The 18,314-nt window shown below is 43.2% G+C and overlaps 1 protein-coding gene across 4 annotated transcripts in view; it reads right to left on the bottom strand.

Annotated features, from left to right (window-relative positions):
* The window catches only part of LOC115645407 (sodium channel protein type 5 subunit alpha-like), a 382,036-nt gene that overhangs the window by 240,413 nt on the left and 123,309 nt on the right, over window positions 1–18,314 (bottom strand). For all 4 annotated transcript variants that reach the window (XM_030550011.1, XM_030550007.1, XM_030550010.1 and 1 more), the window contains exon 8: window positions 10,518–10,581. In XM_030550011.1, coding sequence (XP_030405871.1) covers window positions 10,518–10,581 — 64 coding nt within the window. The remainder of the gene's footprint in view (window positions 1–10,517; window positions 10,582–18,314) is intronic.

The following is an 18,314-nucleotide window of genomic DNA, read 5'->3' as shown; positions in this document are numbered from 1 at the left end:
AGAGCTAAATCCAAAATGCAGCAAGTACTGTTGCAAGATACTTTTTCTCTCCTTTCTAGAGATGTGAATCTGGCAGGCCAGATCCCAATTCTTGTCCAGGCTATAGGCATTAACTCAGAACTGACAAAACTGATAGCTGGAGACCAGACCAATCCACCTGTGTGTTAGTTTTGCTCAAAATAGATATTAGGCTTCTAAGAACATATTCAATCTATGAAATGTTTATAAGTTGCTGCATGCATTAATCTCACTCGCAATGTAAGCATTCTGCCCATTCAGTCCGTCCTGGGGTGGCTGAGAACAATAGGGAAAAGCTAGTGCACAGCTTCTTGATCTGTTGCCACTGCAGACGTTCCAAGGTTGTGGAGAGGGTCACCTCTTCCACGCCACCGTCACTCTTTTCTTCATAGTAGACACCTTCAGGCCACTCTGCATCATCTTCTCCCTGGGCTGTAAACTGACAAACCTTTAAGTCTCTGGAATAAAAGGGCTTGAGAGAATTAACATGGTACACTTTAGGCGTTAGGGTGGAGGTGAGGAATGCTATGAGATAGTTAACAGCTCCTAGGTGCTCTTGGACCGTGAATGGCCCTTCCCATGACGCTTCCATCTTATGGGCCTGCTGCGCCTTCAAGACCATAAGCTGGTCTCCTACTTTGAAAGAATGCTCTCTGCTACGTTTATCATACCAGGCCTTTTGCTCTTCTTGAGCATCCTTTAAGTTTTCTTTAGCAAGGGCTAAAGAGTGTCAGAGGGTGCTTTGTAGGTTGCTTACAAAGTCTAGAATGTTAGTTCCTGGAGAAGGCGTAAACCCCTCCCATTGTTGCTTCATCAACTGTAATGGCCCCTTAACCTCATGGCCATAAACAAGTTTGAATGGTGAAAACCCTAAACTGGGATGTGGTACAGCCCTGTAGGCAAAAAGCAACTGCTGCAACACTAGGTCCCAATCATCGGAGTGTTCATTTACGAAGTTACGTACAATGGCCCCAAAGCTCCATTAAACCTCTCCACCAGGCCATTGGTTTGATGGTGGTAAGGGGTGGCAACCAAGTGATTCACCCCATGAGCTTCCCACAGATCTTTCATGGTCCCTGCCAGGAAATTAGTTCCTGAATCTGTAAGGATGTCGGAGGGCCAACCTACCCTGGCAAAAATGTCTCTTAAGGCCTGGCACACAGTTTTAGCCCTGGTGTTGCTTAGAGCTACTGCTTCCGGCCATCGGGTAGCAAAGTCCATGAAAGTCAGTATGTACTGCTTTCATCTGGGGGTCTTTTTTGGGAAAGGACCCAGAATATCCACAGCTACTCACTGAAATGGGACCTCAATTATGGGGAGTGGCTGGAGACAGGCTTTGACCTGGTCTTGGGACTTTCCCACTCTTTGGCACACCTCACAAGACCGGACATAATTAGCAATGTCCTTGCCCATTCCCTCCCAGTGGAAGGACTTCCTCAACCTGTCTTTGGTTCTGATCACCCCAGAATGGCCACTGGGATGATCATGGGCTAAGCTTAAGAGCTTTCCCTGGTACTTCGTTGGAACTACCAACCGTTTTTGAGGATGCCAGTCTTCCTGGTGTCCACCAGAAAGAGTCTCCTTGTATAAATGTCCTTGTTCTACAACAAACCAGGATCAGTTAGAAGAGCTGAGAGGTGGTTGGGTGCTCCATGCCGCTGCCCAAGCTTTTTGAAGGGGTTGGGTGCTCCATGCCGCTGCCCAAGCTTTTTGAAGGCTGTCACCTGCTTCCTCTGGAACTGTTTCCTTGAGGCTGGAGACACCAGTTCCTCCCCCCCCTTTTTTTTTTTTTAAAAAATGGAGATATACCTATCGCCTAGAGCTGGAAGGGACCTTGAAAGGTCATTGAGTCCAGCCGTCTGCCTTCACTAGTAGGACCGAGTACTGATTTTGCCCCAGATTCCTAAGTGGTCCCCTCAAGGATTGAACTCACAACCCGGTGTTTAGCAGGCCAATGCTCAAACCACTGAGCTACCCCTCCCCCCTTAGACTGTGGACTTAGGCTTGGTCCCTCTGGAAGTGATGTAGGTGATGGGGTTGTTTTCGTTGATGGTGAACCACTTTCCGCTGGTGCACTAGGCGATATTTCAGGCTCTGGCTGAGCCTCTTGGGTAGGGTTGTCTGCTGCTTCTGCCAGTTCAGACCCGCTGGCGCCCTCTGGCATTGGGGTTGGAGATGGGTTTGCAAGTGCTGGCGTCAGTGCTGGCATCGGTTCTGGTGCTGGTTGCTTTTCCAGTTCCGGTTCTGGGACTGGATGCCCTATGGCTGTTGCCATCGTTGGCAGGGGATCTGGGTCCACCACCTCTGTCTGGGTCTCTGGTAACACAGACGGGGCCCTTGTGGACAGCTCAGGAACAGGGATGGGTCTGGAAGCTTGCCTGGGTTGGCTGCGTGTAACCATTCCCACCCTCTTGGCCCGCTTCACCTGGTTGGCCAAGTTTTCCCCCAGTAGCATGGGGATGGGATAATTGTCTTAGACTGCAAAAGTCCACATTCCTGACCAGCCCTTGTACTGGACAGGCAGTTCAGCTGTAGGAAAGTTTACAGATTTTGACATGAATGGGTAAATTGTCACTTAGGCCTCTGGGTTGATGAATTTGGGGTCCACTAAGGATTGGTGGATAGCTGACACTTGTGCCCCCGTGTCTCTCCACGCGATAACCTTCTTTCCGCCCACTCTCAAGGTTACCCTTCGCTCCGAGGGTATTTGAGAGACATCTGGGCCTGGGGACCTTTGGTGTGTTGGTGGTGTAATGAACTGCACTCGGTTGGGGTTCTTGGGGCAGTTGGCCTTTATATGTTCCAGTTCATTACATTTAAAGCATCGTCCAGCTGACTGGTCACTGGGCCGAGGTGGGTTGCTGGAGACTGGTGAGGTGGGACAATAAGGTGTCTGGGGCTTTCCTTGGGTTGTAGGTGGGGTCTTGGGTTGCCCCCGTGATAGGGTTTATTTTCTGTTTGCCCTCTGTGATATTTGCTCCCCTTGCAGGTAGCTTTTTTCTTTTCTGTCACTTCCACCCATCTGGCATCAATCTCCTCCGCCTCAGTTACAGTTTTGGGCTTCCCATCTAGGATGTACCTTTCTATTTCCTCAGGAACACCCTCTAAGAACTGTTCCATTTGCATTAGGAGGGACACCTCATCCAGAGATTTAACATTTGCTCCTGATATCCAGGCATTCCAATTCTTTCCAATGTGGTAGGCGTGTCGGGTGAATGACACATCTGGTTTCCACCTTAGGGCTCTGAACCGCTGACGGGCATGCTCAGGTGTTAGTCCCATTCTGAATCTGGCCTTGGTTTGAAAAAGTTAATAAACGTTCATGTGTTCCTTAGGCATATCAGCTGCCACCTCTGCTAAAGGTCCACTGAGCTGTGGCCTCAGCTCTATCATGTACTGGTCTGTAGAGATGTACCCAAGGCAGGCCCTTTCAAAATTTTCTAAGAAGGCCTCACTGTCATGACCTGCCTTGTAGGTGGGGAATTTTCTGGGATGGGAAACAGTACCTGGAGAAGGGTTGTTAGGGTTGGCTGGAACATCTGGCTTAGCCTTTGCTAATTCCAGGGCCTGCTGGTGGGCCTCCCTTTGGATCTCCAGCTCTTTTTGTTTCATCTCCAGCTCTTTTTCTTTCGTCTCTATAGCTCTTCTGTGAGCAGCCTCTTTGGCTTTTTCTTCTGCGTCCAGCCTAGCCATTTGCTGTTTAACTGCTTTCCTGGCACTCATTTTTCTGCTTTCTAGTGCTGCCCGCACCCGTCTGCAGCTCAGGCTGCTTGGTTAATAGAGATTTTCTAACTAGCTATGCCCAAGAGCTAGAAAGAAAGAAAACAATTCACTTGTAAATGCCTTTTGCTGACTGTCTGCTGGCTCACAGCTTGAAGCCTCGGCTTACAAAGACCCTTGTTAAAAAAACTTAACACTTCTGCCCTCAGGCTGCTTTCCAAGCAGCTAGAAAGGAGAGGAAAAAAATCCTACTGGCTTTTGGTTTTTAAACACAATCTCACCACTGTTCACCATGTCAAGGTTTTTTCCCCACTTTGAACTTTAGCATCCAAAAAGTGGGGACCTGCATGGTCACTCTTAAGGTTAATTACCAGCTTAAATTTGGTACGCTGCCGCCAGCCAAAAATATAGTGTTTGGCACACTTCCTGTTCCCCCAAAACCTTCCCTGGGGAACCCAAGACTCAAACCCCTTGGATCTGAACACAAGGAGAAATTAGCCTTCCCTCCTTTTTTCCCCACAGACTTTCCCCTCCCTGGGTTACCCTGAGAGGCTACACTGATCCAAACTCCTTGGATCTTAAAACAAAGAGGAATTAACCTTCCCCCTTCCTTTTCCCCCCACCAGTCCCTGGTGAGTTCAGACCCAATCCCCTTGGGTCTTAAAACAAGGAAAAAAATCAATCAGGTTCTTTAAAAAGGAAAGCTTTTAATTAAAGAAAGAGAAAGCAAAAATTATCTCTGTAAAATCAGGATGGAAAATGTTTACAGGGTACTCAGTTTCATATAGCCTAGAGGGAGTCCCCCCTTCCCCCCGAGCCTGAGATTCAAAGTTACAGCAAACAGAGGTAAAAATCCTTCCAGCAAAAGGAAAAGCATTCACAAGTTGAAAGAAAACAAATATAAGACTAATCCGCCTTGCCTGGCTACTTACAAGTTTGAAACATGAAAGACTGATTCAGAAAGATTTGGAGAGTCTGGTTGCACGTCTGGTCCCTCTTTTTCCCAAGAGCGAACAACCCCCAAAACAAAAAGAACAAACAAAGACTTCCCTCCACTGTGATTTGAAAGTATCTTATCCCCCGATTGGGCCTCTGGTCAGGTGTTAGCCAGGTTTACTGAGCTTCTTAACCCTTTACAGGTAAAAGAGACATTAACCCTTAACTATCTGTTTATGACAGGCTTATAAGAACATATTCAATCTATGAAACGTTTATAAGTTGCTGCATGCATTAATCTGACTCGCAATGTCTGCATTCTATGCTTTAAGAAAGTATGTATGTTTTGCTTTATAACGTTGAAAATGTTTGCTCTAAACTTGTGAACTCAGGCAGGGGAATCATCTCCTCTCCACTCATCCAGAAGGACCATCAAAATCAGATGGGCCATCAAGGAATATCACAATACAATAGACTGGTTAATGGCCCTATCACAGCTCAGAAATGCTATGTGCAAGGAAGCTTGTCCTGTAGATTTGGAAGCTGAAGGAAGGAATAAAACAAAGCCACAGGATAATTTTCCATCTGTTTGAACTCTGACAGGACCAGAGACTCTGAACTGAAGTCAGAGATCCCCAGGGGCTGCCTCCTGGTCTGCCCTGAAAGACACTTTAAATTGACAGATCACTACAATGCTGTCACTCTTAGGATTTAGAGAGTAACTTATGTGTGCATATGTTTGCTTGTTTTAACCCTTAAATAACTCATCTCTTTTTCCTAGTTAATAAACCTTTAGATAGTTTATTACAGGATTGGCTAGAGGCATTTTCTTTGATGTAAGATCTAGGGTACCAGTCCATCTGGGCTAAGTGACTGGTCCCTTGGGACTGAAAGAAACCTGAATGCGGTGTGATTTTTGGTGTAAGTGATCATTTATCACAAAGTTCAGTTTGTCTGGGTTGCAAGACGGACTAGGGAGTCTAAGGGGACTGTCTGTGATTCCATGGTAAGACTGGTAGAGTGATCCAGAAGCTCACATTTGTAACTGGCTTGGTGAAATCTAATCATAGACCACACCACCAGTCTGGAGTGTCTGCCCTTGTTTCTGACAGTCTGACCTGAGGTAGGAACTCACAGTCATGAGCCACTCCAGACATCACTCATTACCCTAATACACCAAGTCTCCCGTGTCCCTTTGCTGGAATCTCTTCTCCTTCCATCTCAAGTTCAAGTTTCCGGTCCTCTACCTCCACGAGTCTCTGCATCACCTGCATCCCTGTTCTCATTTCCATGTATTCTCATCTTATTCACTCCACTGCTCCCAATCCTGCCTGCTAGCACCCTCTGTATCATTCTCCACTCTGTTCTGTTTACCTCCTTCCAGGGTTGGAAGACTTCCTCGACCAGGATATCAATCAACCTCCCTTTCCTCATTCAAATCCCTCCTTAAAATGTACGCCTTCCATGGGATCTTTAAAAGATAAGCCAGCTGTGTGGGCGCACATGTCTATTTTGAGGGATGGCTGGTGATTCATGCCCAGCTCTTGGTCATACTGTCATTCACTCACTCACTCATGCCCGTCACCCCAATCGGGGTATGAGCCACCAACAACAGATCTCCAGAGTCCTCTATCCTGGGCCACGTAGACTGTGTTAATATCTACAGTCTGGCTGCTGAACAGGTAGTATGCAGTACCACCTGCTGCCACTAAGAAACTCAGAGGTTTGGAAGAAGTGTAGCCCCACTACAAGGTTCCAGTATACACAATACCACCAGAGGTGCTGAAACAGCTTTTAGCCTGTCATTATGACTAAGAGCTTCCATATCTTTGATCCATTTGCCGGATCTTTTCTGACCCTCTTAAAATAAGGTGCTTAAAACTGGATGCAATAAAAGACCTTCTATATTTTAATAGTTAACCTCTTTAGCAATCAGAATAGCTGTTTTTGTCCCTATTATTTTAATCAGAAATGGGATACAAAAGCTGTAATTGTAAAGTGGAACCAATTTGGATATTTCTGAAGGTCACCATATTTTGAAAATCAAACACAAGAGTGTTTTTGCAGATCTATGTTTAAGGTTGTGAATTAGTCACACAACAGGAAAAGTATTCTTAAAAAAAATCATGGTGATGTCACTACTTCCAACTTCTGACTCGATGACACATGCTTATTTCTCAGAGGGGAGGATTTTTTTTCTCCAGTAACTAAGTGCTCTGAATGCATTTGTCATGAAACTCTGAACAAGTGTCACTGACATTCACTCTGAGAGGAACAGCTTTGATCTCATCCACACTCATTTGAGAGAGACAAGGTGGATGAGATAATATCTTTTATTGGACCAACTTCTGCTGGTGGAAGAGACAGAGACAACAGAAGCTGGTACACTAAAAGATATTATCTCACCCTCCTTGTCTTTGTTATGTCCTGGGACCAACATGGCTATAACAATAATGCAAAAAACAATGGAAGATCCATGCTCATTTGACTTTTCACTCCAACTCTTTTCCCAACACTAAACCTAGTTTCCACTTCACTGTTATTCCTGGTAAGACAGCAAATTCTGCTTGGTACAACAATATATCTGGAACAAGCATTCTGTAGTTAGTTTAAAAAAAACCCATGTGTTTGAATTGATTAAATAAAAAAGGGGGCATTTCAGGTGTCCTGAAGAAAGTTTCTGGAACATATAGTTATTTTAATATATCCCACCATGTCTCCATGACTTTTAAAACAGAATAAATGAAATATAGGGCTGGAAAGGACCTCAAAAGGTAATCAAGTCCAGCCCCCTGCACTGTGGCAGAACCAAGTAAATCTACACCATCTCTGACAGGTGTTTATCTAATCTGTTTCTAAAAATCTCCAGTGATGGGGATTCCACAACCTCCCTTGAAGCCTATTCCAGAGCTTACTTACCTTTATAGTTCAAATGTTTTTCCTAATATCTAATCTAAATTGTCCTTGCAGCAGACTGAGTCCACTATTTCTTGTTCTATCCTCAACAGATGTGGAGAACTGAACAGCATCCTCTTTATAACATCCCTTAACCTATTTGAAGATTTTTCTCAGGTGCCCTCTCAGTCTTCTTTTCTGAAAACTAAACATGCTCAGCTTCTTTCAACCTTTCCTCACAGGTCAGGTTTTCTAAACCTTTTATCATTTTTATTGCTGTCCTCTGGACTTTCTCTAAGTTGTCCACATCTGGCATCCAAAACTGGACATAGTACTCAAAATGAGGCCTTACTAGTGCTGAGTAAAGCAGGAAAGTTACTTCTTCTGTCTTACAAAGGACAGAAGCTCTCCTGCTGACATAGCGCTGTCCACAGCGGCACTTAAAGGAGGGTGGCTAACTCACACATAACTTATATCAACTTAAGCTGTAGCGTAGCCATAGCCTAAGTCCCACTTGTGAACCTAGCTGAAAGTGTGTCAGCTCCCAGGCCAGAAGGTATGGCAGACTGCAGCTGGTGTGTCCCCTGGAAGGATTAAACACCATGACCAGGTCACTTTCAGGCCCTTCCCACAGTTTATTACCCAAACAAAAGTCACACACCACACACACACACACACACACACACACACACACACACACACACACACACACACACAAAGCTATTCCCCTGACCAACACAATCTACAGGAGCCTTTCACCCTCCTCCAGGGCCTGTTACAGGAACCAGCCTCCCTCCTGCAGCTTCCGTCCAACTAGCGTGGTTGCTCACGTTACCAGAATACTGGACATTCTGGCACTTCTGGGAATGACCCCTGCTGGCATGACATTGGATGCACGGTGTGTGAGGTCATGCAACACAGGGGACACCAGTTTCAAGAGTGCACCGCACGCGAAGTCAAGCTGGTGGGGGAGTAGGATGCTATTCAAATGGTGTCCCCCATCCAATACTAGACAAAAGTATGTCCAGTTACTAGACAGAGGACAAACCAGCCAAAAAGAGGACTTTCCAGGATATAACTGGGTGAGTGCCCTCCCCACATTCAGCTGAGCTCTCTCAGACCTTTATAAGCATCATCTGAACCCTGTGCAACTGGGTCCAATAATCAGGGCCGCCTAGCTGCAGGCTCACAGACCCTTAAAGGAACTGACTACCCTGAACCAGACACTAAATTCAAACTCGGGGCCAAAGGGAGGAAACCAAATCCAGCACCCCCAACCTTTTCTAAATCATGACTTCCTGATCCCCATTTTCTCCAGCAGTGATTGCTTCCCCTCAGCCTGAATGGCATTATGGAACTAAGGTCTGGGCCCTAGGTATCCTGCTGCCAGCCAGGACTCAAATCCACATATCAGTGGGACCTGTGTTTAAACTACCACTGCTTGGAGGGCCTCCGGGGACTTCTAAGTCCTGGGACCTCCTAGAAAATTCCCCTATAGCCTTAGAGTCCAGCCTGAGTTTGGACTAATGCAGTGTATTACTATCATCCAGGTTTATTTACTGAGTGCTGACGTCGTAACTTTCCTGAAACAAATGTTGAGGAAGGCATGGCCCTCTGCCCTGGGAGCTTACAGTCTAAATCAGCCTGGCAATACAGATCAGACATACAAGACATGCAGGGGGAAGGCTGACACATCCAGTTATCCTTTGTGTGCATGTAAATACAGATATAGACAGTGGCAGGCGGAAAAAGTGCTTCTCTCTCTGGTGCTCTTTATTGTTTTATCCTATCCTGACCTCTTCTTTCTCTCTGCCTTTCCCCACATTGCAGCCTAGATTTTACCTTCCTATCTCCTTCTATCTTCCCCTAACAACACATCCTCCTTCAGACAAATTAGAGTTCCTGCCAATCACATCTCCATTCTCATCATTCATCCACACTCAACTGTCCCAACTCAGTCCACCCCAACCCTCTCATCTCCCTCTCAACCAGGCCCAAAGCCTCTCTTCTCACCACCTACCAATCTCAGAATTCTCTCTCCCTCTTAACTCAAAAACAAACCTCCTCACTCTGAGATCCCCCTTCTTCCTTCCTACCCAACTTCCTGCAGCTCACAATCCCTCAAGGGCCTAAAACCCTCTCCCTTCCCATCACAGGCCCTTCTCCTCACCTCACAGCTTAACCTCCTTTCAAATCCTCTCAGGCTCACAAGAACCACCTACTCCCCAGGTAAAATCCCTCCATCACAACACCACCTTCCAGTGAGCCTGGAGAATCAGGATCAAAAACAGTTGAGAAGGACTATGTGTACAGGTGATGAGTATGTGAAGGAAGGCTTCTACCCTGCCTCTCTGCAGCTAACCTGAATTTGCGTCTCAAGAGGCCTATATTTCCTGCTCCTTCTGCTGCCTACAGAGGTTTGAGAAACTGGAATACATACCTTCTACACCTGCATTACATGCACATGAAGCTCAAAGATTAACAAAGTGTCTTTGCATGTCCAAAACATCTTGGTTTCAGTACTGGCCAAAGGTTTGAATTTATTATTCTGTTCTTCCTCCTCTGCTAGAAATACTGGAATTAATGATCAGTCTATTTCCCCATTCTATTTTTCTGCTTCCTTCTTCACCTTTCTGTAAACTACTATCCACTATGTTACTGAGTACCAAGCACTTTTTTGAGGAGAAAATTAAACTGATTGAAAAGGGAGTTTGTAATAAGGTCACTGAAGAATTCAGACCTCGATAAGCAAGACACACCAACCTCTTTCCTCTGCTGTTTAGAAAATTTTATTATTATGTATGATATTGTCATTATCTTTGTTTCCATTATTACTGACACTGGGAAATTGAAATCCCTACTCCATGCCAGTTAGAAATGGACAGAACTGAACCAAATGTGTCAAAGAAAGAAAAAAAGAAGCAAAGATGTTTTTTAATTGCACTTACCCAGCATCTGAGCTGTTGCCACAGAGTAGTGGATCCGAAGTGCCATTTTTTATGAAGTAGTTTTCTGCCACAAAAGTGAAGGAATCATGAATTGACAACCTGCTTTCTAACAAGCACATTCCCATATTAATACAATCTCTGAAAATTATCCACCAAACAGCATATATAGTTACAGTAATCTGGGTATTTGAGGAATAAAAGGTTTTGTTTGACTGACTGAATTTAATTTTCAGGAAGAAACATACTTCAGTTCTTGTATAATCAGTTGTAAAAATTAAAATGTATATTTTTAATGCTTCTTAGCTATTGCTATCAGTATTTAAAATTCATTAGTAGCCTTTGTTCAACACAAAGAAGACAAAATAAAAGGTAATAATAACATAATTAAAATACATCCTTTTAACATTCAAACAGATAACAAACAAGTCTGATATTAAAAGAAATAGGAATAGAAGGGTAAGTTTATATATATATATATATATATATATATATATGTTTTCAACAGTGGTTATTCTAAAAAGCATAATTGGGGAAAAAATTAAGTGGCTGTACAGAGCCTATCCCAATGAGGCCCTGATCTCTGATCAGTGTTAAATAACAACAGATGCTTTCCAGAAGCAGGTGAAAGTGGATTGAGATGATTTCAACAAGGAGCAAGGTGCATATCCTACTTAGCCTACATGCATACCTACATACTTTACATATCCTAGATCCTATAGCAAAGGAGTAATTCCCTGTTGACTTAACACATGAAGGGGAGAACCCTACACAGCAGGTGTTGTGTGAGCAGAGATGCCCTCCCAGATGATGCTCAAAGAGGTCTCCATTGCAGTCTTAACCTAAATTGTTATGGTTTAGAAACCAAGTGTTCCAGCTTATTAATCCTGGGGCATTAAGTGCCAAAAAAATTAAAAATTCTTTGCACCATCTTTTAAAAATCTGCATATTTTATTTGTCAAAACAACACAATATAATCACACCAGTTTCAATTATTTTGGTAATTTATTTCAAAATACCTGTCAGCAAGTATGTCTGTACCAATACAGACAACAAAAAAGACTGAGGAAATGTTTTTGATAAATAGCTTCCTTACTAGGCATATTAATACAGAACTTTGAGTAACAATTCATTTAAACTACAATACAGAAATGCATTTCCCACACCTGTCAGAAACAGTGCAAAGGCTTGGGGAAGTCAGGGGTAATGGAGTTGCTGAGGGAGAGGGAAGTAATTGCTGGGAAGCAGCCTGGGTGTGAACATGCAGGGTTGTTGGGTGTGAGTGGGAGAAGTACGGAAGGGTTTTTTTTGCAGGGGGAGGGAGGGATTGTTAGGGAGCCTCCTCCATGCAGACCCTGGCTGACCCCTAGCCTCTTTCAGTCAGGCAAATCTGCCCCTGTCCCCATGTGTCCCTGCATCCCCTGTCCCCATGTGTCCCTGCACCCCCACTCAGCCAAGTTCCCCATCCGCCATGTGTACCTGCACCCCACCCCCCGTGGCCATGCACCTCCACTCATCCAACCCTTTCCCCCCATCCCTATGTGTCTCTGCACCCCCACCCCCATTCATTCCTCACTCCAGTCTGTCCCCCTCACTAACCCTTTTGAACCCTAGTCTGTGACACCCCCCAAGAAGCCCCATGTGCCCCATGCTGTCTGTGCCCCCATATCCTCTGCCTCCTGACACGGCCCCACAGGCAGGGCACTCTGAGGAACCCAGATTCTTCTCTTTCTTATCCACAGCTGGGGCTGCTCCCGCCCAGGAGCAACTGCTTTCTGTTCTGGTGCCACAATAACCCCTGATGGGCAAAAGGTGTAACTGCAGCACCTCGCTGGCAGAATGTATTTTCTGAAGAGAAAAAAAAATTCTGCACGGGACATGAATTCTGTGTGTGCACAATGGCACATATTTTGCCCAAGGGTAAAGGCTTATATACGCAGACAATGCAAAGAATGCAGGGCTCAAGTCAGTGAGCAGATATACTGCTGCATTTCAAATAAGCTGCAAGCAATGAAAAGGCCTGTTCTGATTACTACTAGGAGGAAATTACAATCAGTGAACCTTGTGGTCATGAGGTCATTTGTTGGTTTTCACAAGTTAACATAGGATAAATAATGACAAACACTGCTCATACAGGTGTGCTTTTGTACTTGTTCGACACATAGGGTTTTCTCTGGAAAGATCTTGGTCCAAAACACTGCCAAGATTTTTAACCTTGTTTACTACTACTGAACAATCCTCTCAACATATATTGCCCTGGCATACATCTAGGGTAGTGAGCACACATGAGGAGACCACATAATAAGAGAAAAAACAGCATACTGATGGTGCTTTGCACTCTGTTAAGGAATTATATCAGTGCATTTAGGTGCTGAACAACATGGAGAAAATGATAAACTTGGAGGGTTGTCACTTCTTATAGATTTTAAGGCTAGAAGGAACCATTATGATCCTCTAATCTAACCTCCTGCATAATGCACCCAGTGATTCCTGCATCAGGCCCATAATTTATGGTTGAGCTAGAGGATATCTTATAGAAAGACATCCAATCTTGACCTGAAGTCTGCAAATGATGGAGAATTCACCAAAACTGTGAGCAAATTGTTCCAATGGCTAATTACCCTCTCAGTTTAAAACCTGCACCTTATTTTTAGTCTGAATTTGTCTAGCCTCAGCTTCCAGCCCTTGGATCTCATTTCAAATCCTTTGGTGATGATGCACAATTACTCCTCACCACTGCTTGAGTTCTGTGTCCTTCGCTAACTGGAGCCACTGGCATGAAGTTTCAGTCCCTTTTACATTGATGCAACAACCTATGGTCAACTGAATCAAAAAGCTGATACAGAACATAAGAACATAAGAACGGTTGTACTGGGTCAGACGAAAGGTCCATCTAGCCCAGTATCTATCTACTGACAGTGGCCAATGCCAGGTGCCCCAGAGGGAGTGAAGCTAACAGGCAATGATCAAGTGATCTCTCTCCTGCCATTCATCTCCATCCTCTGATGAACAGAGGCTAGGGACACCATTCTTTACCCATCCTGGCTAACAGCCATTTATGGACTTAGCCACCATGAATTTATCCAGTTCCCTTTTAAACATTGTTATAGTCCCAGCCTTCATGACCTTCTCAGGTAAGGAGTTCCACAAGTTGACTGTGTACTGTGTGAAGAAGAACTTCCTTTTATTTGTTTTAAACCTGCTACCTATTCATTTCATTTGGTGACCCCTAGTTCTTGTATTATGGGATAAGTAAATAACTTTTCCTTATCCACTTTCTCCACATCACTCATGATTTTATATACCTCTATCATGTCCCGCCTTAGTCTGCTCTTTTCCAAGCTGAAGAGGCCTAGCCTCTTTAATCTTTCCTCATATGGGACCCTCTCCAAACCCCTAATCATTTTAGTTGCCCTTTTCTGAACCTTGTCTAGTGCCAGTATATCTTTTTTGAGGTGAGGAGACCACATCTGTACACAGTATTCGAGATGTGGGAGTAACATGGATTTATATAAGGGCAACAAGATATTCTCAGTCTTATTCTCTATCCCCTTTTTAATGATTCCTAACATCCTGTTTGCTTTTTGACTGCCTCTGCGCACTGCGTGGACATCTTCAGAGAACTATCCACTATGACGCCAAGATCTTTTTGCGACTCGTTGTAGCTAAATTAGCCCCTATCATATTGTATGTATAGTTGGGGTTATTTTTTCAATGTGCTTTACTTTACATTTATCCACATTAAATTTCATTTGCCATTTGTTGCCCAATCACTTAGTTTTGTGAGATCTTTTTGAAGTTCTTCACAATCTGCTTTGGTCTTAACTATCTTGAGTAGTTTAGTATCAGAGTAGAAAGAAAAAGAGCACAGGACTGAGTAAGAACAAGAGAGACAGAATGTGTAAAAACAAGTCGCAGTGTTCAGGATGAGTTTTAAAATCCCAGGAGTACACATATGATCTGTCATCTGCTGTTGACTTAAACATTTACATTCCTAAAACAGACAGGATGCTAAGTCGCAAAGAGCTTTATTGGAATGCATGGGAAGAGAATCAGTACTGAGGCACTGCTGGTGGAAGGTATCTAAGCAATGGAGGATAGTCTGCACTGTAAGAGTGACAGTTACAATGCCAGGTTTGAATTTAAAGGGGATGAAAGCGATTCCCCGGTGATAATACTATAACCCCCCTCCTTCAATTATCACTGAAGAACAAAACTGCTGTATTATCACAAGCTCACACACTGGGCCACTCTCATCACTCAAAGGAAGTTGGTTTGGTCTTCTGCCTAAAAGTGTATCTATACAGCACGCCACTGGTGCTGGCATGTGGGGTACATTTTTGCTACATGCTTCATTGAAAGGTGGGCTCCACCCACAATGCAGTGTGTAGCTCCATGCCACAGTGGAAAGGCTCTGGCAGAAGGAAGGCAGTGGGGAAAGGCTCTGGCAGCTCCCCATTGCTGGAGTCTTTCCCTGGGGGTGGGTAAAGGCTCTGGCAGCTCCCTGCAGCAGGAAAAGGCTCCAGCAGTGGGGAAGCAGTGTAGACGGGGAGCACTACTTGTGCACACAGAGAACCATGTAGGGTACATGCCTCTATGGATCTGGCATGTCTGTACTCTACTCGCCCTAAGCAGAACCTCCCAGCTACACAGCTATTTATAGCTGTGGTACGGGTGTGTGCAGTGCATGTACTGTACATGTCACCATACATTCTGTGCAGTGTAGAATATTCTAATGTGCTGGGGAAACAGAGATCTTTGAGAAGCAATCATCATTGTTGTTTGAAGAACAGAACCCCTTTCGTAATACTACAGACCATGCTCCACTGAACCCTTATGCCTCACCTTTTCCTCACTTGATTGTATCATTAACATGCACAGTCAGTGCAACACTGTACTGTTTAAATTCAGCACATTTTACCTCTGAAATGTAGAAATGGTCAAAAATTAGTAAATCTGTTTTATGGAAAATGTTGACAATTGTTTCATTTTCTTTAAATTTTTTACTTCTTATTTTACATGAACTGTTTGTTTGTTTTTCTGATTACTGATTCCCCTCCCCTCTATTTCTGAAAAAAAGCCATTGCGTGTCAAAAAGAAGTTTTAAATAAAAATCTATGGCCAGATCTACTAAAAGGTACAGTGTATTTAAAGGTTTATGTGCAACCTGCCATGCACTTTTATCTAAACACACACATATATATATATATATATATATATATATATATATATATATATATATATATATATATATATATATATATATATGTGTTTCTAAAGGAGTATAAAAGAACAAGATAAGCATCTTGTCATATTAAAACAATGAACAAAAGGGCGTAACAAGAATGGCCCCAGATCAACTGAAAGGTATATGAATTATTTACTTTGATGGTACTGGAATACTTTCTCTGTTTTTCAAAAATATCAAAAATCTGCAATGAGTACTCAGAAGTCAGAAATTAAAGAGCCTAAGCACCCATTTTCAACAAGGTTACAGTGCATTTACATTTGCATGCATACCAGAATTCAGCCACATAAACATACAATACACCAATACGGCTGGCCAGAAAAAAAATTCAGTTCTGCAAAAAATTTTTTTTTGAGGTTTCACAACTTGTTTTTGTTCCACATCAGATCCCAAATGAGCCTTTTGAAAATTCTGTGAAGAAACATATGAGACAGATCTACCCTACAACAGCTGATAGCCCAGTGGTTAGGGAACTCACCTAGGAAGTGGAATACCCAAGGGTCCCTATTCTGCCTAATTTGGAGCAAGGACTCGAACCTGCGTCTCCTGTCCCAAGTGAGTGTCTTAACCACTAGACTGTTGGCTATTCTGCAGTGAATGTCTCCTTCTCTGGCTTTGACCATAAATTCCAACCTGGACTTGAAAAAACCTTCAGACTAAAGTTGTCCTGAAACCAATGCATTCCTGCAAAAAGTTCTGGTTCCACAAATCAGCATTTTCAACAAAACAAACAAAAAACCTCTGACCAGTTTTACATACATGACCCAATGTTATATAAGAACATAAGAATGGCCATACTGGGTCGATCAATGGTCCAGCAAGGCCAGTATCCGTCTTGCAACACTGGCCTGTGCCAGATGCTGCAGAGGGAATGAATAAAACAGGGCAATTATTGAGTGGTCCATTCTGTGTCATACAAGTGGCCAGCTTCTGACAGTCAGAGGCTTAAGGACACCGAGGGCATGGGATTACATCCTCCATGAAATTATCTAATTATTTTTTTAACACGGTTATAATTTTGGCCTTCACCACATCCCCTGGCAACGAATTCCACAGATTGACTGAGCATTCTGTGAAAAACTACTTCCTTATGTTAGTTTTAAACTGCTGTCTATTTCATTTTACTGGATGACCACAGGTTCATGGATGATGTGAAGAGGTAAATAACACTTCCTTATTCACTTTCTCCAAACCATTCATGATTTTATAGACCTCTATCATGTCCTCACAGTCATCTCTTTTCTAAGCACCAATCTTTTTAATCGTTCCTCATATGGAAGCTGTCCACATCCCTTATTTTTGTTGCCTTCTCTGTATCTTTTCCAAATCTAATATATATTTTTAAGATAGGGTGACCAGAACTGCATGCAGTATTCAAGATATGAGCATACCATGGATTCATATAGTGGCATTATATTTTCTGTCTTATTATCTATCCTTTTTGTAATGGTTCCTAAATTTGTTAGCTTTTTTGACTGCTGCTGCACATCAAGCAGATGTTTTCAGAGAACTGTCCTTGATAATTCCACTATCTCTTTCTTGAATAGTAACAGCTAATTTAGAACTCATCATTTTGTTTTGTCTAGTTGGGATTATATTTTCCAGTGTGCATTACTTTGCATTTAACAACACTGAATTTCATCTTCCATTTTGTTGCCCAGTTACCCAGTTTTGGGACATCCCTTGCTAACTCTTTGCAGTCAGCTTTAAACTTAGCTATCTTGAGTAATTTTGAATTGTCTGCAAATTTTGGCATCTCCCTGTTCACCTCTTTTCCAGATAATTATGAATATGTTGAACAGCACAGGTCTTTGGGGACTCCACTATTAACCTCTATCCACTGTGAAAACTGATCATTTATTTCCATTGTTTGTTTCCTATCTTTTAACCAGTTACTGATCAATGAGTTGACCTTCCCTCTTGTCCCATCCGTACTTATTTGCTTAAAAGCCTTTGGTGAGGTATCTTGTCAAAGGCTTGTTGAAAGTCCAAGTACACTACATTGACTGGATCACTTTGATCCACATGCCTGCTGAGTCTCTCAAACACTCCTAATAGATTAGGGAGGTATGATTTTCCTTTACAAAAGCAACATTGACTCTTCTCCAATATATTGTGTTCATCTATATGTCTGATAATTCTGTTTCTTTATTATAGTTTCAACTAGTTCGCCTGATGGTAGGCTTATCACCTGTAATTGTCAGGATTGCCTCTGGAGCTTTTTAAAAAAATCAGTGTTACATCTAGCACAGACGCAGATTTAAGCGATAGGTTACATACCATAATTAGAAGTTCTGAAATTTCATATCTGAGTTCCTTCAGAATTCTTGGGTGAATATCATCTGTCCTAGTGATGTATTGTTTAATTATCAATTTGCTCCACAACCTCCTCTACTGACACCTCAGTCTGGGACTGTTCTTCAGATTTGTCACCTACAAAGAATCCTCTGCAGCAAAGACTGATGCAAAGAATTCATTTAGTTTCTCTGCAATGGCCTCATCTTCCTTGAGCATTCCTTTAGAACCTTGATCATCCAACAGCTCCACTGATT

The sequence above is a fragment of the Gopherus evgoodei genome, chromosome 2, assembly GCF_007399415.2.
Source record: "Gopherus evgoodei ecotype Sinaloan lineage chromosome 2, rGopEvg1_v1.p, whole genome shotgun sequence".
NCBI classification, from domain to species: Eukaryota; Metazoa; Chordata; order Testudines; family Testudinidae; genus Gopherus; species Gopherus evgoodei.
The sequence above is the reverse complement of the archived record's forward strand: the minus strand, read 5'-3'. Positions and strand labels throughout refer to the sequence as shown.